Source organism: Poecile atricapillus, chromosome Z (genome assembly GCF_030490865.1).
Source record: "Poecile atricapillus isolate bPoeAtr1 chromosome Z, bPoeAtr1.hap1, whole genome shotgun sequence".
Lineage (NCBI taxonomy): Eukaryota > Metazoa > Chordata > Aves > Passeriformes > Paridae > Poecile > Poecile atricapillus.
Genome location: NC_081289.1, coordinates 8,240,464 through 8,266,476, shown reverse-complemented (window position 1 = coordinate 8,266,476; position 26,013 = coordinate 8,240,464). Strand labels below are relative to the sequence as shown.

General features: G+C 40.6%; 1 protein-coding gene across 1 annotated transcript in view; it reads right to left on the bottom strand.

Annotated features, from left to right (window-relative positions):
- Positions 1-441: 441 nt before the first annotated feature.
- Positions 442-26,013, bottom strand: part of LOC131573274 (semaphorin-3D-like) — a 134,335-nt gene continuing 108,763 nt past the window's right edge. The window contains exons 12-18 of the mRNA XM_058827068.1: positions 23,251-23,473; positions 20,124-20,212; positions 18,282-18,323; positions 16,907-17,064; positions 14,829-14,893; positions 12,525-12,664; positions 442-2,755 (exon numbers count right to left, since the gene is read on the bottom strand). Of these exons, the coding sequence (XP_058683051.1) occupies positions 2,342-2,755; positions 12,525-12,664; positions 14,829-14,893; positions 16,907-17,064; positions 18,282-18,323; positions 20,124-20,212; positions 23,251-23,473 (1,131 nt within the window). The 3' untranslated portion in view covers positions 442-2,341. The remainder of the gene's footprint in view (positions 2,756-12,524; positions 12,665-14,828; positions 14,894-16,906; positions 17,065-18,281; positions 18,324-20,123; positions 20,213-23,250; positions 23,474-26,013) is intronic.

Here is a 26,013-nt window from a genome sequence, read left to right as displayed (position 1 = left end):
GATGTACCATGTCACCATTGATGAGAAGAGTGGACCCTTTGCCAGTGCCTGTGAATGCAGCCATTCCATAGCCTTGGTGCGGCTCCACTGATTTCCCTTATGCCCAAGCCAGTAAAATGGGACTTTGTGGAGTGATAAAAATCTAATAAGGAATAACTAGGCAGGTTCTGTATGGTGACAGCATAATCTTCTAGCCAAGAATATTAAGTATCCCTGCGTAGTAGTTTAATACCCCCCATACCTTCCCTAAGTAGTCTTAATTGGCCCTAAAATCAAGGTACCCAAATTACTGAGCCTCTTGTGAAATGCCTGGTCTACATTATTTGCAGCAAAAATGCCAAAAAGTTCTCTGCATGTTCTCAAAGTACTGTATGACTGGTTAGTATCTTCAGCATCAGTTTTTCTGCTGATTAAAGGTCCTGTGCTGAGAAATTCCCTCCTCCCCACAGATGTATTTTATAATATTTAGCACTCAGTGCTTTACACTATCAAAGCATTGTACGCATGCTATCTAATATCTCCTAATTAACTCATACATCTCCTATTAAAAAAGCATCTAAAATTAATGACATATGGTATCGCTGGCTTTTGTACAACACATGCAAATGCAGCTTTTAGGTTTTACAAGAAATGTGGGTAAGCTGAGATTCCTTTCTGAAATCTGATGAACACTTTGCCATATCCGACTTTCAACACAGAGGAAATGAACAACGATGCAAATTGGACCTTCACAATTTTAGATCTGTGACTGTATGCACACGCAAACACCAGCACGGGCAAGGGCTTCAGAGCCAACAGTTTTGGTCCCTTAATGAGGTGCACATCAATTGCACGGGTTTCCCACAGACTTTGCTCTCAAGATCTGTAGAATGCATGAGAAACAAGTAAAGTCTGTCATTTTGGTATCCATCAAAGCTGTCTTCCATGTGAGGAAGTGGCTAATTTGTCATTTCACACTCAAAAAGGCGTGAAAGGCAAAACGGAGGGAGGTTAGATGGAAGAGAGGAGAGGGGGACTGTGACTCATGAGAGAAGAGAGTAGGACTGATTTTGAGCTCGTGTTTGTTGCTGCATATCAGGAATAAAATTAATTGAATAATATTGATGTAAAACAGACAAGGATGAGGCCAGAATTTCTTGCTTAGGTGTAAAAATTTACATTATTAAACCCAAAATATAAACCAAGGAACAAGGAACACTTTACAAATGAAATTATGGTATACAGCAAATTTCTAACTTACAAGTTTTATTTACACGTGGACATCTCTTATTTAATTATAATAAAAGTATTAATTCCAACAATGCAAATTTTCAACTTAAAAATACATAAGACCTTTGAGAAAAAATCCCAAAGAATACACACATCTGAGGAATGTCAGCTCTGTGTCAAGAGCACTGGTCTCAGCCACTACATATTTCCCTCATCGTCTTTCATTTTAGCCTTGTTGTTGTCTTTTAATTTTCTTTTCCTCTGCATAAAACCAAGCCAGCAAAGGGCCAGAGAAACAGAGTCAAACCTTTAGAGACATAAAAGAGGTGCAGGCAAGAGTCCCATTATTTGTTAATAGGATTTGTGCACATACCTCCCATGGACCACTTAGGAAATTTACTCCCAAGCATCTTGGTGGCAATTTCAATTAGAGTCAACATTTCATTTCAGCAGATGGACTGCAAACTGGTGGCTACTCAAACACTAACGAGTAACGCTTGGTAATTCCCCTCTCTTAAACTATGATTATACTTTCTCTTTTTTATGGGGAGAATGAATGCTGTGCCTAAGCCAAAACTTAATTTGATTTTTTGCTGTGCCTCTCTGTGCTAGCAAACCCTACCCGCGTGCCTGTATACAGGCCCAGTGGGTAAATTAGTGGGTATTTTTGCAGATCTGTCACACATTTCTACCATGCTTCTTATTCAGAAAGATGCCAAAGAACTAGAAGTACATCTGCCTTCCCCTGAAATGTAGCCACCTCTGGGGTGGAATGTGGCAGCAAATGTTAATATGGGAACACAAACACTAAACCCTATGTGAAAATTATGCAGGAAGTAAAGAACACAGCTCACACCATCTAAGGCTACCCAGAAATTAGCTAAAAGTGTACACTTTTTCTTTTTTAATGAATGCATTTGAAATTATTGCCTGGCTTGTGGCATTCCAATAAGGAACATGTCATTTGTCATTGAATCCCACTGTACATTCTCACACAGATTAATAGTGATGGTAAGTTTTCTGATTTCAAGAAGAAGCAGTACTAATTCATAGGCAAGATGCACAAAACCAGAACACAGTATTTTTTTTTTTTTTAATGGAAAATGTCCTTTCTTTAAATAGCATTTACAAACTACGTCGATGGTGGCCTGGCTGGCTCATGGTGCCTTCGGTTTCGCTTTTTTTTCATCTCCTGCACATGCTTCCATTTGGCACCACCTTTGTTCCGCTGCCGCCGCTTCTCCCGGTGCCACATCTGTTCACAGTACTCATCCAGGCTAAAGCTGGGGCTGCTGACGAGCTGGATGTAGTCCTTGTACCTCAGCCGGGACTCCGTCAGCAAATCCCTCACCCGGCCCTCCTCGTCCTCAGTTTTCTGAGTGCTTTCCATCTGTCCATTCTCGATGACGTTTAAATTCAGCTTCACGATGGTGTGGACAAAGGTGTGCTCCTGGGCTTTGCAAAAATAGGCTCCCGCATCCCTCCTCTGCAAGCTGCGGATCAGCAGCCCATGCTCCGTTTTAATGATCCTTTCATCAGCCTTCAGCTGTGGGGTTGGAAAAAAAAAGAACACAGGAGGTGAGTCTCATTGTGAAAATGAGATAGATGTGTGTCAGTGGCTGGGACATGGAGTGACCCATCCCCAGGGGCCTCTGGGACAGATACCAGAAGTTCCTTCAAGGCCCAAGACCTGTTCCTAACTGCAACATCTGGATCACGGACACTCAGCAGGCAGTAGCAAAAGACACATGCTGTACAGCTGACAGGACAGACAGCAACACTCATCACACCACAGTGCAGTGAGTGTGGCTGCCTTCTCCAAGGAAGGGGAGCTATGTACTGCCACAAATCCCATTCATTCTATTAACTTCTCTTTTTGAGGTATCTGTAATACACCCAAAACACCAGAGTGCTTGTATATATCTGCAGTGCTGAGGCCCTGTTACAATGAATATGAATACTACTACTGATTTTCCAGTGAAATGCTGTGTTTCTGATCTTCAACCAAGTTTTACAAAAGGAAGTTGATCCTGGCTTTGACTCACTGAGATGTGATTAAAAGCAGGCAATAAGGCTGGATGGATACAACAAAGTACAGTTCTTTCACTGCTAAGATCTGTGGAGAATAACTTGGAGAAAAATAAGAATTTAAAAAACCCTAAACCCTAAACAAAAGAATAAGATTGTAAGTGGGAGCTGAAGTCTGACAGCATGGAGGTGTAATTTAATTTACGAATAGAAATATTTTTAAAAATACACGTGTTAAAAAAACCCACATGTTAAAAGTAAGGTGTACCTTAGATGACTAATACTGTCAGGTAAGTTACCTTTCTGGTAATCTGAAAATTATTTCTAAAATAACCTAAATCAAAAAATAGTGTCCCCCCCCTCAAAAAAAACCCAAACCAAAACCAAACCAAAAAATGACTAATGACTAATGATGATGACTAATACTGTCAGGTAAGTTACCTTTCTGGTAATCTGAAAATTATTTCTAAAATAACCTAAATCAAAAAATAGTGTCCCCCCCCTCAAAAAAAACCCAAACCAAAACCAAACCAAAAAACGGGATGGGGTACTTGGCACCTAAGTATTTTTGCATCTGGGAAACATAGAAGGTAAGTGATTTGCCAAAGACCATATAAAGATTAGGAGCAGCGGTGGAAGTAGAAAGCAGAGCCTTTACTCCTGACGTCCAACAGCAGCATTTCCTTTGAAAATGATGCCGGATTGTCCCAGGCTGTTCCCTCCCAGGCGCGCTGTGTTCTGCTGCCACACAGAGGCTGCAGCACAGCTGGCACCCACAGACCTGCGCTGCTGCTGGAGGCAGCCTCGGCTCTGCCGGTGGAATCACTGCCAAGGGGGAAAACTGGGAAAACTTGAGCTTAAGGCTGGGTAGTGGGTTTGAGAAGGGGGGGTCTGGGGGCAGAAAGAACCAACACAGAATCTGCAAAATTTCCCCGAGTGCACATCTGACCCTCCAGCAAACTTCAGAGGATGAAGATCAGGGAGGCATAAAGATGACTAAATTAGATTTATTCACAGTGGGTAAGCTACACACTGTTTCTTTATGTAAAAAATCTGCACACAATTCCCTCTGCTACTCCATGGGAAAAAATTTATACATACATATATTTCTCCATCTGTTATGATTCTAGCTCACTAGTACTTTATCATAATAGAGTCTCTTGGAGCAAAGAGATGGATGAGATGACCTTCCAGGGCTTTTAGCTTTACCCTTTTCTAAGTTTCTATGACAATGACTTTGAAATCATGAAAAAAGTGTGAGAGACCATATTGAAATCTCCAGAAAAAACAATACACATAAATATAATACAACCTGAGACAGAGACTTTTGTTTCCTACTGCTGCAGCTGTAACAATCTTCAGTAACATGGATTAAACAGGTATGTAGGCAAGTCATCTGCATGGATGGATACAGGCCTGTGTACTGCCACGGATATGAGAGAGGCAGACACAAGAAATCAGCTGCTACAAAAGAAGGTCAGATTGCAGCTCTGGTTGCCTGTCTCTCTGGCCAAGTATTTTTTGGCTCCTGACCCCAGTTGTTGGTGTTGGGAGCTTTAGTTTCATTGTTTGTAAACTGTATATAAGCATGTCTACTCAGTACCCAGAGGGTGAAATGATACAAATTTCAGGAAATTCCTGGAAAATCGATTGTCCTGACAACAGGTGCCAAATGAGCACAAGCTACTTCTGATTTATCACACTGTGTTTAAACCAGAGGAATTATGGTCAAGCCACAAGCACTTGCACAGAAGGTAACAGGGAGACAAACTAGACTGCTGTTCTTTCACAGAACCCACGGAACAGGGCACTAGTCCTCAACTGAATCAGCCAGTGACACTTCACTCCAAGTAAACGTTCCTCTTCTACAGTAAAAACAGGAGCATAAAATTTACAAAAGAACCTGCAAATAAGGAGCTCTAGGCAGAAGTATGTCTAGAGCAGGTGTTTCCTTGTGGTGCTGTGCTCCACAGAGAGTAGCAGGAGCAGGGGCCAGGTGGAAGTGCTTCGAGGCCTGGCTTTTGCAACTCGACAAGGAAATCCCTTTCTTCTGCCCAGACTTCACGTCAACATGAAGATCTGAGTTTGCGAAACAGAGGGAAAAGCATGGGAAGAAGCAGCTAACTTCCAGACATTTGGGTTTCATAAGCATTCTGCAAAGACCAAGTTCCCACATTGTTTGAGTGAAAACAGGACTGATGTCTTTGAGCTCGGGGCTTGATGCAATCACAGCAGTAGCATCTGCCTGCCGGTGGCTCTGCCAGTATTGTAGTCTAGAGCGTCTTGACAGCTGTGCACCTCCCACACTTGGAAGGGCTCCAGCTGGCTCTTCTGGCTGGCTGGGTGCCAGTCCAAAGTGCCCTCCCTAGGGCTTTGCCTCTTTTCAGTGAAAGAAAGGCAGAATAATGGCAGATCTAAACTTGGAAAGATTGCTGGACCCCCAAATCCAGCACCCTGCTACTCTTAACTCCTTGCCATTTGTGTGACAGTCATCACTCTTTAGTCATAAACGTGTTAACTGATGGAGCTGTCCCCCTCTCTGCCTTGGGATACTGCATAGAAAAGTAGAAGTCTAAATTGGTTATGTCCCTTAATCCCAGCCCATCATGACTCCTATTTTTAATGAAGCAGTGCTCCTACACAGTGTCCTGTGTTAACCTTGGACATTGATTTAGGGTGACTGTCACCTCCTTCTCTGTGCCCTCATTGTTCATTCCTTTCTTATCCTCTGGAAGGATAAAATTATGGCTCCGATTTCACACATATTGAGAAACACTTCATTACTGCTTTCCCCCCTCACTTCTCTTTTTGGTATCCTGTTTATGTTGTTTTACCCATAGGTTCAGAACTCCTCCTGTCTTTCCTCTATGCTTTCCTCCCCACAGGGCTCTGGAGTTTCATAAACACCTGGCATTTCATTACTTGGTAGTAGATCTTTAACCTTTCCCTTGAATGTTTAATGTGGTCTTTGGTTCCTGACCTATAGATGTAAAATGTACTTTATTAAATTCTGAGGAAAGTTAAAAGACTACTTAGATGAAAGAAATTTTATTTTGTTCAACTGTTTCACCCCCCACCATGTCAAAATCAGTAACTCTTCTAAAATATTTCTAAATAGGATTTAACAATTCAGAAATACACATACTTAAATTTACAGAAGCTTGCTGACATGTCCTTAAATTTGAGCGTACAATAAAACTTTAAGAGGAGAAACATAGTTTTGTTCCATAGGAAACAATTTAAAAATCACAAAAAATGAAGTAATTGATTACCAATAGCTTTCTTTTCTTACTGAAGTGGGAGCAGATTTTTGACGAGATTGTATCAACAAATTGTACCTTCATCCTTTATGAGAAGCATGTAAGATTTCCAAAAATTACATTACCTGAATTATGGCACATGCCATAGATACTGGCAATGTATGACAAAGGGAAAAGATCCCCATGCAAATCTAACACTTGATTTTCACAACCTGAATTTAACAATGGAGAAAAAAATAAGTACTGCCAATAATGAGGGCAAATCTTTAAGCAATCAGTAAGTTGGAAAACACCAAGGATTTGAAAGTGCTGTGGCACCAGGTTAGGTCAATGCTTTTTGTCCTTTGCTAATGATGTGTTTAGATGGCTCCCTCTTTACAAATAATTCACATGTCAACTCTTTCACAGTTAAAGCACTGCACCTGTCTGGGAGAAGAAAGTGGCTTCAAAGCCTGCCTTTCCTCATTAATCAACATGTGAAAAAATGTTAGAGGTAAAGCTGGACTAATCATGGGTTAGCTGCAACCCCTGAACAAATTGAGAGAGGGAGAAAAGAAAATGAGGAACATTTGCAGATAATTCACATTCATCTTTGTTTTTCTATTGTTCTCTTTTACATCCTCATAATTTGACTGGAAATAAAGATCACTCTAGGGTTTTTCTGACATTATTGTTACACATGACCGTTTCTCTCGTATGGGAAAATAATAATTTAACTACAACACAGCTGTAGAGTTAATTTCTTTTTTTTTTTTTTTTTTTTTTAACATCTTTTTTTATTTACCAACAGCCTCAGGAAAAATGAAGAACATGTTGCTGATACAATGTCATTATGGAAATGCATGATTCCTATTAGCTTCAAGGTGAAATTTACTGCTTACTCTGAGACTAAACCTTAAACTACTCTATTCCTGTCACTCCTCCAATATATCCAAATCAAATCAGAAATGTCACCCAGTTCAGAGTTAGTTCTCTTCTTTCCCCATGAAACTGTCGAAAGTATTTGTCTGACTTAAGGCACTCAAGGTAAAAAAAAATGCAATTAGTTATATAATAAAAAAAAGAATGAAAGCATGAGAACTGTAAGTAGTCCTTAGGCTGCAAAATCAATATATTTTTCTTTTTCCCAACTCTCTTGACTTTCTTTCTCATTGACCTAAAGATTCAAACATCAAATTACACTCCCCTGACAGAAGGTACTACTGGAATTCAGTCCTTGCTGTGCATCTTCTGCCTTATTCAGCCATCACCCAACTCTTAGATTTCAGGGCTGGCACTGAATCTGTGGCCTTTTTTCTTAAGATTCTGCTAGGCCAGATGTTTATAACAAAGAAAGTTGCCATAATGATGCAAAAACCTCCAGATGCAAAAATATATGGAAACTTATGTCTTGGATAAACTGAAAAAAAATGCCTAAAATATGGAATGAAAAAACATCTCCCTGCTCTGATGGGGGAACTGGGTTACAATGCTGTGTGCCTTGTAAAATGTCCTGTCCAAAAGTGGGTCCAGCTCAAAATATCAGATAGTCCTTATGCTTCGTCCAACAGGGAAACATAGTCTGAGCTGTGGGGCAGGAATGTGGAAAGGGTGAAGGAGAAACTGGAATGTCACCATGAATTTTGGTGGATTTATTTTCACCGCCAGGTGTGAGCAGAGCAGAAAGGAGAAACTTAAAAGCGGTCTGCACCTATTCTGTCACTTTAGACCATATGGTTTGTTCTGTCCCCTGCTGCTGGGGTGGCAGCTTGGCAGATCGGGAGCCACAGGAGACTCGGGGTGAAGTGCAGCCTAAAGCAGAGCTGCTGATGCTTTTCAGAGCAACAAGGCACCAAAACTAATGCCTTTGTAGGGAGCCACACATTCACTTTTTGCAGTCCTGACACTTATTATATACATAAAATAACACAGGACTTTTTCTTGAGAAATAACTAGTATCTGTTTAAAGCTTCAGAGAGCTTCAGCAGTTTAAGACACTATGAACAGATGACGCCCCCTGAGTTTTTTATGAACTCCAGGCACTGAAACACTTTTCGTCATCCCAGTGACTAACGCCGCACGCACAGGAACAAACATGATCAATTGCGTGAGCAACACTAACCACAAAAGCACTAGATATTTGACTCCTGACCTTAAAAGAGCCCTGAACTACAGGGAAATGTACTCCCACTGGCAGCAAAATGACCTGGTGACAGCTTCTGTACCACAGGAGATCCTGTCCCTCCCCACAGGTTGCTCTGCCTGGAAGTCACATTCTGAACCATGACCTTAAGGGTGAAATGTCGGGGACATCCTGCTGCGCCAAATGCTTCCCATCTAGTCTGGACTTTGCCCTTTCCCTTCCCTCAGGAAGCTGCAGTGCATGTCTGGGACAGTGCAAAGCCATCTCTTTGTAAAGCCAAGTTTAAAGACTTGCTGAGACATTACAGTTCCAGCCCTGGAACTAAAAGTCCGTAACCTAAGTTCCAGGTGCATGGAGTCATTTGCAAAGCATGGTATCGTCATCACAATAAGTTACACTGCTAAGACATGCCCTAAAAGAATGCACAGTGTTATTTGAGAAATCTGCTGCAGGAAGGGAGACAGAGAGAGCAGAAAATATAATTGCAATGGGAAAAGTTATGGTAATGAATTGGTTGAGCAAAGATCAAGCTATACATTAAATATGACCTCACTGTTTCTGTCACATATGGTATTTTTGTCAAATTGACGTATTTTGAAAAGAAAGTCAATTACTCTGCTCTTTGGATTTTCTAGGAAGGTCTCCAATCAGGTTTTCATATTGATGAACTCATTTTCACTGGTAAGTCAAGTTAGAAAACCTGGAAACCTCAATTTTTGGATCTGCAAATTATCAAGGGATTAACATTTTAACCACTTCACACTTATTCCATCAAATAGGAGGAATGATTGTTCAGCATCTCTACAGACCTGGTCAATCATTTAGGGATCCATAAATGGAATTTAACTTTACACATTTGAAAACGTAATTTCTACATGAATATAGTTATCTTAAAATATAAACAAAAACCTTTTTTTGTTTCTTCAAAAATGGTATCTAGCAATAAAATATATAAAAAACTAGTTTGTTCAGGAGTTCAATTTCTTAGGATCCTGAAACTAAGCTGGGTCAAAATATTAGAAATTGTTATTATTAGAATTTTCTGGCAAGCTTCAAACAAAACTTATACATTATCTTTAAGTGACCTAATCTAATCATCAGTGTGTGCATATGCATTTCTATAGGCTATTATCTTCAGACTGGAAAAAAAACCCCAAAAACCAACAACTTAAACCCCCTCCCAAAGGCCCAACACCCCCCCCAAAAACCCCCCAAACCACCCCAAGAGCTAATTTTTACAAAAACTAGATCACAGAGGCACTGCTGTGGCTTTAGGCACTGTGTGGCAAAAGCTCTTTGCCTACTTTTAACATTCATATTGTAGAAAATCTGTGCACATGTCTCCTTCAAATTTTCTACTAAATTTGCCTCAGAGGTTAATCCAGCCTTTTAGAAAAGATTTACTTTTCTCATGCAAACAGATGTCAGACTGTGTACACAGAGTAAGCCCAGTAAACATTTCTGTTAATGTGCTAAGATGAATTCTGTGTGTTTGCTGGGGCTTCTAATGCCACCACACATGTGCACACATTCCCTAACTCCCTCCCAACGTGAACATCCTTGGCATGCTGGGCAGTATCGAACATCACCAGGTCTGGGTAAGTGGCATTTGGCTCAGAACAAGTAAGGGGGCCAGGCCACTGCCACAAGAAACCTCTTGGAAATTCAAAGTGTGTCAAGAAAGAGCATAGCCTAAATTTAGGCTATGCTATACACATTAGTATGCCATAAATTTGCTCAAAAGTTGGTTTGACCTGCAGTTTGTTCTGCAATCAAACATGAAAGACAGCTTGAGTTTGGTTTCATGACCTTCAGAGGCCTAGCTGAACCTGTGATTTATGAGAAAATCAACTGATAATATCTTTTTGCTTAAATTGGCACAGATAAAGACTCAAAAGCTGCCCTTCAAAAGAGGCTTTTAAGTCTTGAAAGTGTAATCTATTATGATATAGAAATATTATGTTCTACACAAGGAACTGGCTCATTTACGCAAAGTTTGTAGCTCATGGTATAGCTGCAATACATTGTTTTTAAAATGATTGAGTCTTCTCAAAACTTGACATAACTTCTCATTCAGAAAAAAACCAAAAAACCACACACACAAGAACAGAAAAACAGTAACAAACAGCCCTCCCCCTGTCCTCCAAGTCAGAAACCTTTTAACTATCTGCTTAAATTTACTTTAAAATTAGTCTTAAACACAGAGTAAGGATTAAGAAAGTACTTTACTTGTTTCCCTGATCAAGTATCATTTACAAACTACTGCCTTAGGGAAGGTAAGCAGAGTCTCCTGTACAGGAGAGTAAAGGTAACTCCATTTCAGTAAAATGAATGACTGTAGGTCTTTAAATTCCAATACATTTTTAGCTGGGTGTGCATTTCAGCCTCCTGTGGCTGGGAAGGTGCTTGTCCATCTGATCAGAAGACTTTTTTTTTTCCCCACGTATGGGCTATAATGGGGGTTACAGGTATTATTTCAAAGTAGTAATCTCTTTCTTTTGGTGTTAATGCACCTGTCTAAAAATTAACTAAGCTTTTTTTTTCCCCCAGCAGAGGAAAAAAGTTTCATCAATCCAAAATAAGTGTAAGAGAAGTGGAATAAATTAAAAGTACTGAAGTCTTGTAGTCAATATACAGCCTTGTAGGTTTTTGTCTTATCTGGTAGGGAATCAGAAGTATCCCCTAACTCTGGCTTTCTGAGCCAAGACACAACCAGGGCTGAAACTCTGGGCTGACTACCATGTGTCACATCTCAGTCAGAGGTGATTCTCTCAAAGACACCTGCCCTGGCCTGAGTCTCTCCAGCCTTTGGAAAGGACCAGAACGTTCTCTGCACTCAGGAAGTCTCACAGGATGAATTATCACTGAAAGTGGAAGATCTGTTGTATGTTTGATAGTTCCTGTCATTTTAACTAACTTCTGACTTGAATGAACATTTAACAGAAAAGCATATTTAGCACCTGGGACCAGATCCTTTGAAAGGGCAGCTCATTTCCCTTCTCTTTCCCTGTTGCCATGGTTGCCATCACAGCAGGACTTGGCCTCAGACACAAAATCACTCATGTAAGAGAAAGGCTATGAAAACTCCTGAGGTTTGAAACTCACTCACAAACCCAGTCCAAACCAGTCCCAGGACACTGACCTTTTAGTCATGTTGGAGAGCCCCTTTGTCACTAGATTAGAGAGGAATCACCAGCAAATTGTGCAGGGGGTTTGCAGCGACCTGGAGGCTTCTCCAGAGCTTCTCCATCAGTGAGGACCCCAAAGCTGCATCTCAAAGGAATTAAGGGCCATCACAAATCTCACTGCTTTCTACACCAGATGAAAGGAGCAATCCTTAACCTGAATTCTCTGCATCAGTGCAGAGTGCCATTTAAGCAAAAAATCTCAAACTCCACTAACAAGGAAAAAGCAAATAAAAAGCCTTTTAACCACACAGACCATTCCTCCTCTGGGGAGAGATGGAGAGAAGCAGCAAACCATACATTTAATTCTTAGCTGTACTGCTTAACATGGTAAGGGAAAACCATGAGACACTAAACAGAGCTGAGATTTTATTGACAGATAGGGTTATGATCATACTTTTGCCTACAGAAGCAGATGTGTTAATTATGGGACAAAACTGCTTTGACTTTTCATCACTGATCTATATTATCTCCCTTTTTAATTTTTTTTTAATAGGATGAGCAGGTAAGTCAAAATAAATATCAAAATAAGCTTATGATACAGTGCAAATGGCTGCTCTCTTCCCCACTGCACGCCCCAAATGGTGATAGCAGAATGCTATGTGATACCTAAGGTGAGGCAGGGAAAAGTAAAACATCAACTAGTCCCAGTAATTCCTGCCTCTCAGTGCTCAGCTGAATTCTCTATGGAGGAAACCTGCCTTGATGATTATAACTTACCTCTTCTCGATGTTCTTCTCCAGAGCGCTGAACATACCACCTAATAGAGGCTTGCTGGGACTTAGGAGTACATTCCAGAAAAGTTGAATTAAATTCAATGCCAAAAATCACCTTTTCATCAGCAGTTTCATGACTAATGCCTGGAAAGCAAACATGGTACAGGAGATTAACCCTGACCTGCTTTTTAAAGCAATGGGAAAACAGCCTGATTCGGAACAGATGCTAAAAGAGTGAGTGAATTATAAAAACACAAAAGGAAACTTCACTTTTAGCTTAAACTATAACTATAAGGATTTAGAGGCGGCTGCTAACCTTCCTTCAGTGCAACTGGTTTTTAAAGAGGTCAATAAAATCTGTATCATGAGCTTGCTCCATTTTAAAGTTGGGGCTTTCACCTATGAGGAATTTAAAATCTGACCTGTATTTTTCCTTTAAGTAATGCAACTACTAAACCTGAGCTAAATCTGCTGAAGCTAGATTGTATGGTCTGGTTTGTTCACCCAAAGGAGTCACAGGGATAAAGTAAACTCAAGTTTGCCTCCCTTCAGTGTATGTTTCAGAGCAAGCACTGAAGGAGTCATGAGGAGGTCTGAAATCCTTCCTTGGTCTTCTGTAACTCTGACTGAGTAATTTTTAATCTCTGCATCTTCATTTTTCTTTCTAGTCTGTCTCATCTGTGTCTTATCTACCTTAGCAAGAGACTAAAGCTGTTTCTTATGCCCTGTGAATAACAGAATGGAAGGTGAAAGAAATGGTGTCTCCTGACTCAAAAGTTAGCTCCATTTCAAAATTAAAACAATTTTGGAACATGCTTTCAATTTAACAAGTACCTGTATGAGATCTACAGACAGTTGAGATCTCTGCATTATTTCCCTGTGCCACTAAGATTTCCGTAGAGCCAAACAACTTCTTTCAGCCAACAAAGTGTGGGAGAGAACCACACACAGCAGAGCACTGAATTTAAATAAGTTTGGGGGCCATAATATTACTAATTATAGCAAATGGCCTAAATAAGCCAAGAGCCTGGAGTGACAAAGGTCAGCTTCATGGGTTTACAGCACACAGGAATCACTCCCAGGTGGATAAAATTGCTATTTTATCTATGTCAGGGCAAAGAATTAATACCAATTTTTGTGCTATGAGACTGTAGGTTTGTCTACTAAAGCTAACTCTTCCAGTATCTATGCTTCCAGGAAAATGCGACACTTTCAGCCTTTCTGCTGGGGTTTCTATAACCCTGAGCTTTGCACAGTCTCAGATATCAGTGTTTGGAGAGTCATGGCAAGCAGCAAGCAAGGAAATTCTGGCCCTTGGGATGAACAGAGTTTTGTCATTGACTTTGATGGAAATGAGATCTTACCCTGACTTTTTAACTATGTCTGCAAGCACACACGTACAATCAGAGCCCTCTACACTGTACAACAGACTTGAGGCTTTGATCCTGTGGCAAGCAGCTCTGATTTCTGCACTGCCTCCCACTGAGGTCTGCAGCAGGCACCCAGCACCGCAGCGGCACAGAATAACCGGAGATCAGTGGGAAGGGATGGCTTGTCCCAAAGCCAGTGTTCAACGTGGTGATACAATCAATACTGTTTTGTCTGGACTGTTCACTTTAATAAGCAGCTAGAAGAACCCCAGACAAAGCCATGCTTGGGTCTGAATGCTACTCATTTATTTTATGCTGCCACAGAGATTGCTGTGTAACCACAGGGTTTCATACTGACAGTGCTCGCTGAGAGAGAAGGGCTGCAGATGCCAGAGGAGCAGCCAGACCCTTTGGCATCTGAAAAGAGGGAGTGGGAAAGGGAGGGGAAGAGGGCAGGGAGAAGGGGGTAGGTTCCTATTAATAACAGGAGTATTTAAGTAGCTGTGGGAAGGGGAAGGGGATGGTTTGGCAGCTGCATATCAGCCTTGGGGCCTGAGTGGCAGAGAAGAGATGGCATGCTCCCTGCCCAGCCCTGCAAGCTTCCTTGTGGGATTTGCTGCCCTGTTTCTGGATGGAACATCACGTGTATCCCATGAGCTACTTTCAGGGACATGTGTGATGTTTTGGTGTCAGGGGCATATCTCCCTGCCTGGTGTGAGTACTGGGCAGGATTGCTTATAAGGGATGCAAGGGTGAAATCCCATCCTGGCTGTCCCTTAGCAGCCCCAGCTCTGAAAATTTAACTATGGGATAATGGATATGGAGTGTGCCAAAGGCAACTGTTCTGTTTAGCGTAGCAAGTTTTTGTAGACAGAGACCCTCACAGCAAAATCTGCTGCTTAAGTGACAAAAGACCAAGAAAAGTGAAAAATACTCACTGTCTTCCACATCCCAGCACTGTGCAACTGGGTCTCCATACTTGACATCCTGCCTTCTGGCTCGCCTATGGGAAGAGCATGCAAACTTGTAACACTTCAGACATAATTGCTGGAATGCAACAACAAAATACAGAGGAGCTCAGCAGATGTGGACTTGCATTGCTCTCATCCTACTGCTAACAATTACAGTCTTAACTAAAACCAGTCTCACCCTCAAAGCAGCATGTGGCCTAGAGAGTTTTGTACAACTGACATCAAGAGAAGAGTCTGTGATTTGGGAAAACCAAATTTGATTTGGGAGGGGAAAGAGAAAAAGCGAGAGAAAAGTATCTGCCTAAAACAAAGTGTGTGTAATACAGTGACAGAAAGAGTGTCTAAACTTGCTTTAGAACCACAGGTCTCCTGGTGGGGTGGACTGTGTTGCAAATACCTAAAAACATTTCATGTTGTAGATCATAAAAGAGATCTGAAGTTCAACAGGTGATATTAAAAATAAAGCTCAGCATTAGCCCAAGGTAATACTAACTAATAAACCAATTCTTAAAATGAAGAGAGAAGAGCGTGTATTTTAGTTTGTTAACAAACAATTGACAAATCCGGTTATCTTTCATCTTTGTGGACTGAAAAAAACAAAAGGCAATGGTCTGAGATGATCTACTAACTTGCCTGCCAATCTCTGGGTGTTGCATGAACTCACCATGATTTACTGTCATTTCAGTGTAATAGCACTAAAAAGAAAGTAAACTATTCCTCTGTGTATGATTGCATTTATCTCACAAGAGCTATGAAAAAAATGGAAACTTTTCCCATTTTTCAGTAGAAGAACTGGACACCCAGGAAAGAACTGTTTCAGCAGTGGCATCTCCCGTGTGCAGAGCAACGCCTTGGAAGGAGAGCAGGTTGCCAGGGCCAATCTGTCCACTGAGCAAAAGCTGTAGATGTGCTGGAAGCACAGCCCTCAACACTGAAGGAAAACATTCAAGTAACTCATCTGCAAGATTCCCAGGGCCAGTCACCCATCCTTTGTTTTGGAGACACAGACTTTTGGCCTTCCCTCCAAACTGCACATCTGTGAAAAAGCACGGACCATCGATCTCCGTGTCCCAGCCCACCCCAGACTTCAGCAAGCCTCACGTGTCACTGACTTTGCAGTGAGCCTGAACACTTGCTTTTCTCCTTTCATTTATGCTTCTCTGAATTTAGTTTGCTTTGGCTATGAGGGAGAACACATAAAGTTTCTTGACACCATGACATGATAACTTATGAGTCATTAACTTCAATGGCTGAGGACCCAGCCCTGTGACCCCTAAGGTAGCAAGTGTCATTCCAGAATCTGAGCTCAAACTGCAACCCCACTGCAAGAATTACGGTCAGGAGGACCTTGTCCAAAGAGGAATGAAGAGGCTGTGAAGGACTCTGGTTCTAACAAAATCAGCCATAAACTTCAGGAGACACATCTAACAGCTTAGGCGCTGTGCTGCTAGACCCTGCAGTGTGCTCTCCCTCCATCCAGATCCAAGGTGCTGTCCTAGCTAGTGGGTACAGAAAATTCAGATGAAGGTTCTTTCACTGTGGAAAGACTGCTGCCAATGTGGTCAAATCATGGTACTTAAATCTCTGTCTCCCTCTCATGGCTAGACCACAAATATAATTGTTGGGTTGGGTCAGGGAATTAAATATATTTTATTATTGACCACTCTGGGATGCTATGTTAAACTCTGCTTTCTAACTACTATGAAAAAGTCAGCAGCTTAAGAGAGGCTCTTGCCTCTCGGGCAGAGTTAGCCACAACCTGGACCTCCATCTGAGCATCTTGTGCCTTAAAACATTCAGCATAAAAAGGGAAAGTGATGGATTTATGATGTTAGCTGCAGTAGCCAAGTTACTGTCACACACACTTAAACAAAGCTATGTTGTCTTCACAGCTCTTTGAGCAGAAATGTGAAACACGGCCAGAGTATGATCACATTTTAAGGCAAATGATATGCTAAGTAAAAAGGCAACAAGTTATGAATTGGAACATCTAAAATTCTTGCAAGCAGCAAGATCTTTCACAGCACATCATGTTTTTTTCTTACCTTTTAGAAGTAGGGGCATATCTGGAACAAGAGTTTCCATCCCAGGCACAGTATGGGTCTCTGGCAAGGCAGCAGTCTGCACAAGCCTTCCCATACGTGTGACATCTGTGCAGAGAGAGCTGAACCAATCCATCCCTGGAACCAATGTACAATTGTTGCTGCAAATCAGGCAAAGCAAATTAATTAGGAATGTTCTCCAAGTAGCCAGTGTAAAAAGTTCCCTTCTTTAGTGCCACAGTTGCAGACTTTACCCCAGATTTTGTAAAACAAGGGAAAAATTCTTCCTTTAGTGTAAAATGTTTCTCAGGGCACAGTGTGAACTGGCCAGTACCCATCCATCCCAGCAATACAGCAGAGAGGAAAGGGGACTGCAGTCCTGGAATGACACCAGCACTCAACACCCTCACACCTTTAGATGTGTGCTGTAGTAAAAGATCAGAAGCAAATCATGGAAAGAATGACTTAATAACACGTTTAAAAACGAGGGGCTGCATAGTCATGATGTTAATGATCTGGGAACTAGGGGTGACCTTGTGTGAAAAAACTTCATGTTCTGCTTCTGATCCTGATGTAGGATGGAGATAAGGTTACTCCCCTGTCCCCAGTGTGTGAGTGGATTGCCTGTGGAGCCAAGGGTGGTCCAAGCTGGAGCTGGCTCATGCAACACTTCCATCTGGCCTGCCACCTTTTTTCATGGGAGATGGGACCCAGCTGTGCTGTGCGTGCCTGAAAGGCAAAATACCTCCTCCCGTGTGAGTGAGCTGTGTTGTGCCAGAGCTGCTCTGGCCACTTCAGCGGGTCAGGGAGGGGTGGCTCTGGTGTCACACTGCCTCCTGAACATGCACGGAGCCATCACAGAGCTTGGAGCTGCCATAAAACCGTTTTCCATCAGGAGATACCGCACTGGGACTGGCTCCTCTGCTGCCAGGGTTGGACCACCCAGATTCACGCTGCAATTTTAGAGGAGGGGGACTGGTTGTGTGCGTACAAATTTTAGTACAGTGAGGCCCTGATCTCTCCTGACTACTAATAAAAATAAAAACAAAAATAGTAATAATAATTTATTACTAGATTGTAAAGAGACAAGTATTTCTGGAGGCTGGAAAAAGAATGTGCACTGGCTTCACTTACAAATCCCACTACCATATGACTAAAGGTTTGTTTCCCTGAATAATTACCAGCCTGGGTACACAAATTACTGTTTGTAAGCAAATAGGAATTAAGCAGGCAAACAATTTCAAACATATCTCCTTCCTTCCAGTTACATTTTACAAGCTATCCATAGAAAGTTTGGCCACTAAGCAACAGGCGTCACATGAAAATAGGTGTTCAGTGCAACTCATATCCTCCAGTAGTTAAACAAGATTATGATTACCTGTTTCTGAGAAATCTCCATGGTTGAGATAACTGAAGGATGCTGAAAAATAAAACAGCAAGGTATATTAGTTTACAAATTCCCTACTCTTAGTGAAAAAGAGAGCAAAACTCAACATATAATAAGCAAATAAAATTATAGGTTCATTTGCATGGCTTAGACAAATATTAATAAAACCCCCAAACAACAGAAAATCAAAAAATTTGTGCTTCCAAAAAGAACTCCCATAAATTTCCCCAGCTGGAAGGAGGGAATTAGCTTTAATTCTCAGAGTTTTCTGTCTACCCCATCCTGGGCAATGAGCCTTCATATCAACTTTAGTTCGTATTAAGCATTTGCTTTTGAAAGGCTTAGTTGCCATTTAAGGGATACATAGGCAGATCTCTACACCAGGATGTATTTCATGGTTATGAGAGACAATGAAATTTTTGCCTGTGATTGATGTAAAAACAGCATAAAGCTCAGGGCATTATCTATGACCCAGCAGAAGATTAATCTAAGCCTATTGTTTAATATTAATGCAGTTTGAGGAAATAAAGCATGTTTTTTCAGCCCTTCAATTTTCTGGATTCAAAAACATAGAGGTAGCAGTTATAAATGTTACCAATAAAAATGTGAAGGAATGTCTGCTGAGTAGAAAAAAAATTACCTCTTTTTTGTCTTAAATATGATATGGCACACTTTCCCTTGACGTTATGTTCTAAGAATGCAACAAATTAGTGTGCATACAGGAACTGCTCATTATTTGGCAGGCCACGGAGTAATCTTGGTATTTTCTGAGTGATATTTATAATTGGTGTCCAAGACAGTGGGAAGAGGACATATAGATCCTTTAAATCAAAGTTTCATCATACCATGACGTATCAAAAGGCATATGAAGAAATGAACTCTTTGAAATAATTTTTAATGATCCTGTGCTTACACTTGGAAAAGTTCCCAAAATTTATTCAGTATGGCATAAATTTGGGCTGTACAGCACATAGGAGAGAGGATGTGTGAGAAAGTAATCAAAGTGTCATGGATAAAGACGAACTTTGATGGAAAAGCAGAGTGAAAACTGAAGAGCTGTGCAGCATGAGAAGAAAGCAAAGTGAGAATGCAAAGAACTAAGAAGCAACTAATAAATGAAAAACAAAATCATTAGGGAAGACAAAGGTTTCCATTTTTTCTGATGTAAAAGTATGTTGATGTCAGCTCCTTTACCAGCACTGAAATTAGTCAGAAATTGTTCCTGTGCAACAAAAAGAATCTTGGGCTTTTTACAAGCTGTATTTATGAAGAAATAATTTGTGTTAGCAGGGTTCCAGTTACAGAATAACCAAATTGAAATGGTCAAAAATACGGAGTCACCCTTCCCCAATACATTAAAGCACAGTGATAATCAAAACTAACTTCTTATTTTCCTTATGTTTTCAACTCCCAATGTTGCTATTTTAAAGGATTTCTCTGCACCCATGGAATTTTGTATGTTTGTCTTTTAAAAAATTTTATTGTACCTAGAATACTGCCAAATGCCAATTGGGTCATAGAAAATTTTACATTAAAAATACAATACTACTATTTTAACATGTATAAATAATAAAAAAATGCTCATATAAGATTTTAAACTAGAACAAAGCAGGCTAAATGAGACTTTCTACGGGTTTGAAAAATCACGGTCTGTTTGGTTTTGGACCTTTTTCAATTGACTTGCCCAGAGAGTACCAAGGCATTTAAAAATTTACATAGTGTCCCTCTGGAAACTTGAACGTGTTCCAGTAAACAAACAACCAGACTGACAAAGCCAGTTTGGGCCACGAAGTCCCCTGAATAATATTTAATTGATGTTGTATCATTGCTTACCTTGAATACCTGCAGCTCTTCCAGGACCACCTCCTCCTTGGTCCACTTCTCTTTTGTGATACTCACAACCTTCAGGACTGTGCCTACATCTGAAACAAATGTGCCTCATGTAAAACCCACAGGTATGTGGCTTTTACATTCATATGCATGGACCACTCCGTTTCCAGCCCTGTGGATAAAGCTAATCCACGAGGGATGTGTCTTTCCAACCACATCTATCCCCACTGCATCCACTGCTGCCTGCAGAGCTCTCCATACAGTGCATTTATGGTTTCACTCTATGGCTGAGCCAACACAGTCACAGGCTGCTCCTGGCAGGGATGGTCCAACTCTCCTGCTACACAAACACACAAACAGACAAGCATGGCCATGCTGCCAGCTATGAGTTTCTACACATTTCCCTGAGCCAGAACTGGGCCCCATCTGACCCCAAAGAGATCCAGCTCAGGGAACTAAATTGGCAAAAAATTATTTCCTCTCTTTTATAGAATTCATTTGTTTCCAGCATAGCTCCTTAATCAGAAGTAAGCCTCATTCTGATGCAAGGAGTTAAGCAATGTACTTTTAAAATTTATTTTTTCATTTAAGGAATTTTTAAAAAATAAAAACAAACCATAATTCAGCATCAAAATCTTAATTTACTCATTAATCCTTTGGAGTAATCTAGAGAATTTTTTTAAGTTAAATCTATTCATCAGTTTTAACATGAATTCTTGCTTGGTGAAAAAAATAGCTGCTCATTTCATGTCAGATTATTACACATTAGTGAACCTTGAACAGCCTTAAAAAGAACTCAGAAATTGCTCAGGGGAAGTGGGTTGGGTGCTGGGATGTGGGAATGACGCAGTGCAGCTTAGTCCTAAACTCTATGCATAATATCAAAATAATGAAAAATAATACACTATAAGGGAATGAATGAGATTTTCATTCTTCTTTTCCCAAACTACTGAAGTTCATATTACCAATCAAAGCCAAATTATTACAGTTTCCCTCATGAATTAGAGCTTTTTTTCGGAGTTTGTTCGACATAACTGCAAAAGCCTGCACATGTACAAGCTGGTTGTGTACATTCAAACATATAATAAGCTACTGATCATCTGATGTTCAACATCTCCTGGGTTATTTGTTATATTCTTATTCAGTCTCTCTATGTAATTGGAATTTTATCGTTTATTTCTTTCCTTAAAATGAGTTTAGAGGATAAAATAGAACAAAACCATGCACTTACAGAAAAGAAAATCATGTTTAAGGAAGGCATTGCAGAAAAATAAATGTTTGCATATTATGGAGTGCCATCTAGTGACTGCATGGTAACTGCCGGCCTTGACACCTCTAAACCTGACTACTTACACTTGAAGTGTTTGTCTTAGTGCCAGGTAGGAACAGCTAACCTCAGAGTACTTGACAGCTGGTCTTTCAATACAGATTTATTTCTATGAAAAACTTTAAAATGGAGGACAGCAGACATCTGAAAGCAACCTCTACAGCCACTAAAAGACTATTTTGTACATTTTTACAAGTGAACTCTTCTGGTAAGAGTGAGAAAAAGTAATTTGTAATTTAGCTGTCTGAGAAGATAAGTAGGTTTCAGTGAGCACTCTCAAATCCTAGGCATCACACAGTTTGGGAATGAGTTCCTTTTACTTTGTTGACTATATTAATATTGCTCTCACAAAGCAACAAGGATTTTCCATCATCATTCCTAAAGCTCATCCCCAGACTTCTCAGCCAGCGGAGAAGAAAACAGCACTTCAGTGGTCTTTTTTAATGAAACTGTGCTTTTTTCTCTGATACCACTGTACTAACTTGGGATCACAGAGGGTCTGTGACATTGTCTTTTTTTGGAAGACAAGGGTTGTGAAACCAATTTTGCTGAAAGACATAGAAGTTCTGAGAGAGAGGCTAACTCTAGACTCCTGTGTATGGTAACACAGATAGAAAACTCTTCAGGGATGAGACAACCCAGATGTTACAAGAGATGATGCTCTCTGACAAGTCACTCCTTTCCTCAAATTACTTCAGAATATCCACGTATATCAAATTGTGCTATATGACAAAATTTGCTCATAGGCCAGATAAAATGCTGGGCAATCCAATAGCACTGGGATAGGATTTGAACTGAAATCTTAATTTCCTTGCAGCTCATGGCAATAGCTCATCTACTGTACTTGGATAAAAATTGCCACCTCTATGTACCTCAGTTTCACCTTCCTTGAGATGGAGATAATGGCAATGACCTCCTTACTGAAGCACTCAGTGAAAAGTGCTTTATAAGACCTATACAGAATGAGAGTGAGAGAATGTTGAATTAGGGAATAAGAACAAAAAACCCCAGTGGAGTAACATTACTTCAGAAACGTTATGAATAGGTATATTCATACTACTTAGCATACCTTGCTGTAGGGTAAATCATCCAGTAATTCTAAATTTAATTACTATGGGAAAAGTAGACCTTTTCCTTAAGGCATTTATCTATTATAAAAATGTAAATAGATACATAATTATCCATAGAAAAACAGCAAAGCAGTTTTTTCCCTGACAGAATAGCTTGACCTCTCTCTGTTCAATCCTGCTTGTCACGTTTGGAGCTATCATGTTGCTAATTTGTATCTTTAAAATTAGTTGAGTGGAATTGAATTGTTGCCTTAGGCTCAATTTGAAATTCTTCTTAACTGTTCAGCATCACATGAGATAAAATGCTGAAGCACCATGTCACACTGATAATAGGAAGTCCTCTTTGAAGCTACAAAGGTAATTTCTTTTCTTTTAATAGTTTTATCGATGTGCCTTCAGCAGGAAACAAGACTACCATGTTATGTAAAGACAGGTACTGAGTAGTACTTGGAGGGTAAGAAAGTTCAGGTACTCTGACCCCTAAATGTTTTATCACCTAGGCAGCAGAAGGCATTAAAACCCCAACAGCAGTGATATCTTGAACTGACAAATTAATTTAATATAAGCATTTGCATGGAGACCTGGACCAGAGCCAGGAGCACCTATATGCTTCCTGAAGCTGTATGCATAGGAAAAATATATTAATCTGGAGTTTTATTATGGACCTACTGACTAAAGGTGCTCTAAAAGGATGGGGTTTGTGCAGAATGACACTGGAAGTTCTCTCTCATACCTGTTCCTAGGAAAATAACATCATATTGCCCGTCCTCTGCCATGACGTGGTCCACCACAATCTGAGTGAGACGATAGTCCACGTTGATCCGCGTGAACACCGGTGCTCCCGTCACTGGGTAAACTGATTTGTACATCAGTGGGTGCCGCCTAATGAAGCTAATGACTTCATCAGGGAAGTCTCTGGTAGACTTTATGAGTGGATCATAGGTTTTGCTTGGACACTGAATGAGAGAGAACAAGATGAGAGGAATTTTAGGAAAGAAGTACAACTTGAAATCAAGTTTTCCTCAATAACATTTGTAAAGAGAGTAATAATAATATTTTTCAGTTATTCCTCTCATCCCAAAGCAGCACTTAGTCACCAATACCTCATTTTTTAACAGAATTGTTTCAAAACCAGAAAACCTCTCATGATGGGCTCCGTATGTGTGCAGAGAATTCTACCTCCTCGTCCCCTTCCACACTCACAGCCAAAATACCACACTTGGTATTTTACCCAGACAAGGAGAGTGAGACCAGAGGAAAGGAGACCTGTCACGCTCTGTAGGATTCACTTCTGGGCGCAGCTAGCAGCACAGTTGTTTGCCGCAGGCTGCCTTGAGCAGAGCAGGAGCTGCCAAGAGCAAGCCTGGGCTGCCCTCCCGTGGCTGATGTACTTTAACTGCAGCATCTCAAGGGTTTTCTGCTTTTAGTGTTCCTGTTCCTCTTTCCAAAGCTGAATTTCTGCCTGAGTTTCTGCCTCTGGTCTGAAATCAGAGGCCATAACTTTTCCCCTGTATATGGCCTACTGAAAATTAATAAATTTTCAGTGAACTGTACTTCCTACACATCACACACATTTTTTTCTAAAAAAAAAGCGTATTGTTCAGATGTCAGACAATCCCTGTGGCTCATTATTTCTCAAAATTTACTTCCTTACTCATTCACTGAGCTGACACTCTTGTCACTGCTGCAGCATCCTTTTCTCTAGCTTTTAACAGCACAATCTCATCATTTTCTGGTCCTTCATGCACCTCCCCATGCTGGGGTTCACTCCCACCTCTATCAGACCCCTAGTGACAAACTGGTCACCCCACCTGTTTTTTAAGCTTACACAGAGTTGGTTCCTACACATCTTGCCTGAAAACCACCCTCAAACTTACCTCTTCAACCTCCATCACATTTTTCTTTTCTATGCTTTTTGGGGTAAGCCCAAGTACATATGTGCAAGGTGGTTTATTTTGGTGACTCATGATCCTCTCATCACCTATCTCTGCTTTCCTTCCCACAGCTGTTTGCATCTCTTTTCTGTCCCTTCTTTCACAATTAGTCTCGAATCCAAGCCTGAGAAAATTCCTGTTTTAAATCTAAATGTGTTACAGGGGAACTAAAATTCTGGATATGATGAACCGGACACATTCTTCCAGTTGGTGACAACCTTTCACATGTTAACTATTCATTGCTTCTTTTTAACAGTTTTAAATGAAGTAATCCCTGTGTTTACTGCCAGGTGGAGCTCTAAAACAGACTGTGAAGAAAGAAATGTGATCCAGTAATACGTCTGTATTCTATCAAGAGAAAGTTAAGATTGTGGCGAAATTGCTCTACAGTCCTCCTTCATAGCAATTTTTGACAGAGAATACTTTACTTCACATTCTCAACTATCCAGTTTGACAAGTGTTGAATCTATGGTGCCAGTTAAGGGCTTGTGGTTAGGATTTCTTCCACTATGTAAGGCAGAATAGCAACTAAACACAAATTTCTGACTGAAGGAAAAGCTTCACAAAAGTATCTGAGACTACCTGTATATTCAGAAACAAAACAGGCCAGCAAAGCACACACCAGCTGATGTTATACATCCACATCTATGGCCATATGTGAAATGCCTGTTGGGGTCAATTCCTGGTCTACCTAAGACCCCAAACATCACCATAGCACTACCAGGGGTAAGGTGCCACTTGGAGCATGCCTAAACTATGGCAAAGCCCATCTTAACATTAAACAAAAGAGCGACTAGGGGTCTGCACTTGAACCAGACCTCTGGCAGGTTAGTTAACAGAGCTGTAGCCCCAGTGATTTAAGAGACTGCAGCCTATTTCCATTCCTTGCTTGAACTGAATTTTATGGCTATCTAGAGAGCTAAGAGACTTTGTGCAAATGTCCACTTGCTTAGTGTTGTTTCAGACTATGAGAGTTAAGCCTCTGCATCCCCATCTTCATAACGGATCTGAAATAGCTTATTGAAAAACATCTTAAGCTCCTAGATCATCTGATAGCTTTTGACAATTTCCCCATGAACAGTAAATCTGTGCCAATGTGAATTAAGATAAATTCCATCACACAGTCATTTTTGTTTCATTGTACAATTCCCTTTACGGCTGTGAAAAAACAGACAAGAAAAATAAATAAAATAAAAGGGTTGTATTGTCCTGTGATAACCACTCAAATGACTCTCCTTGAAGATATAGTCAAATACAAGTAAGAAAGAAGAAAAGGAAAGTCCTGTTGAAAATACCTGTTCCACTGGAAACACATACTGCAGGGAGCTATCCCTAGGGGGTTTGTGCCAGCAGTCCTGCAAGAACTTCACCTTCTTGCTTGCTGGGTATCATCTCCCACATTCTGTTTTCTGCTGTGCTTTTACAAAGTCTTTGCAAGGTTACATCCTTGAGGTGGGCTGTACTCAGCTTGGTTTTTGAAGATAAGAGTATCAGGAGAATAATTTCACAAAGAAATATGACTTTGGGACAAAAAAAAGACTTTGGGAGTAAAAAAGGATGTT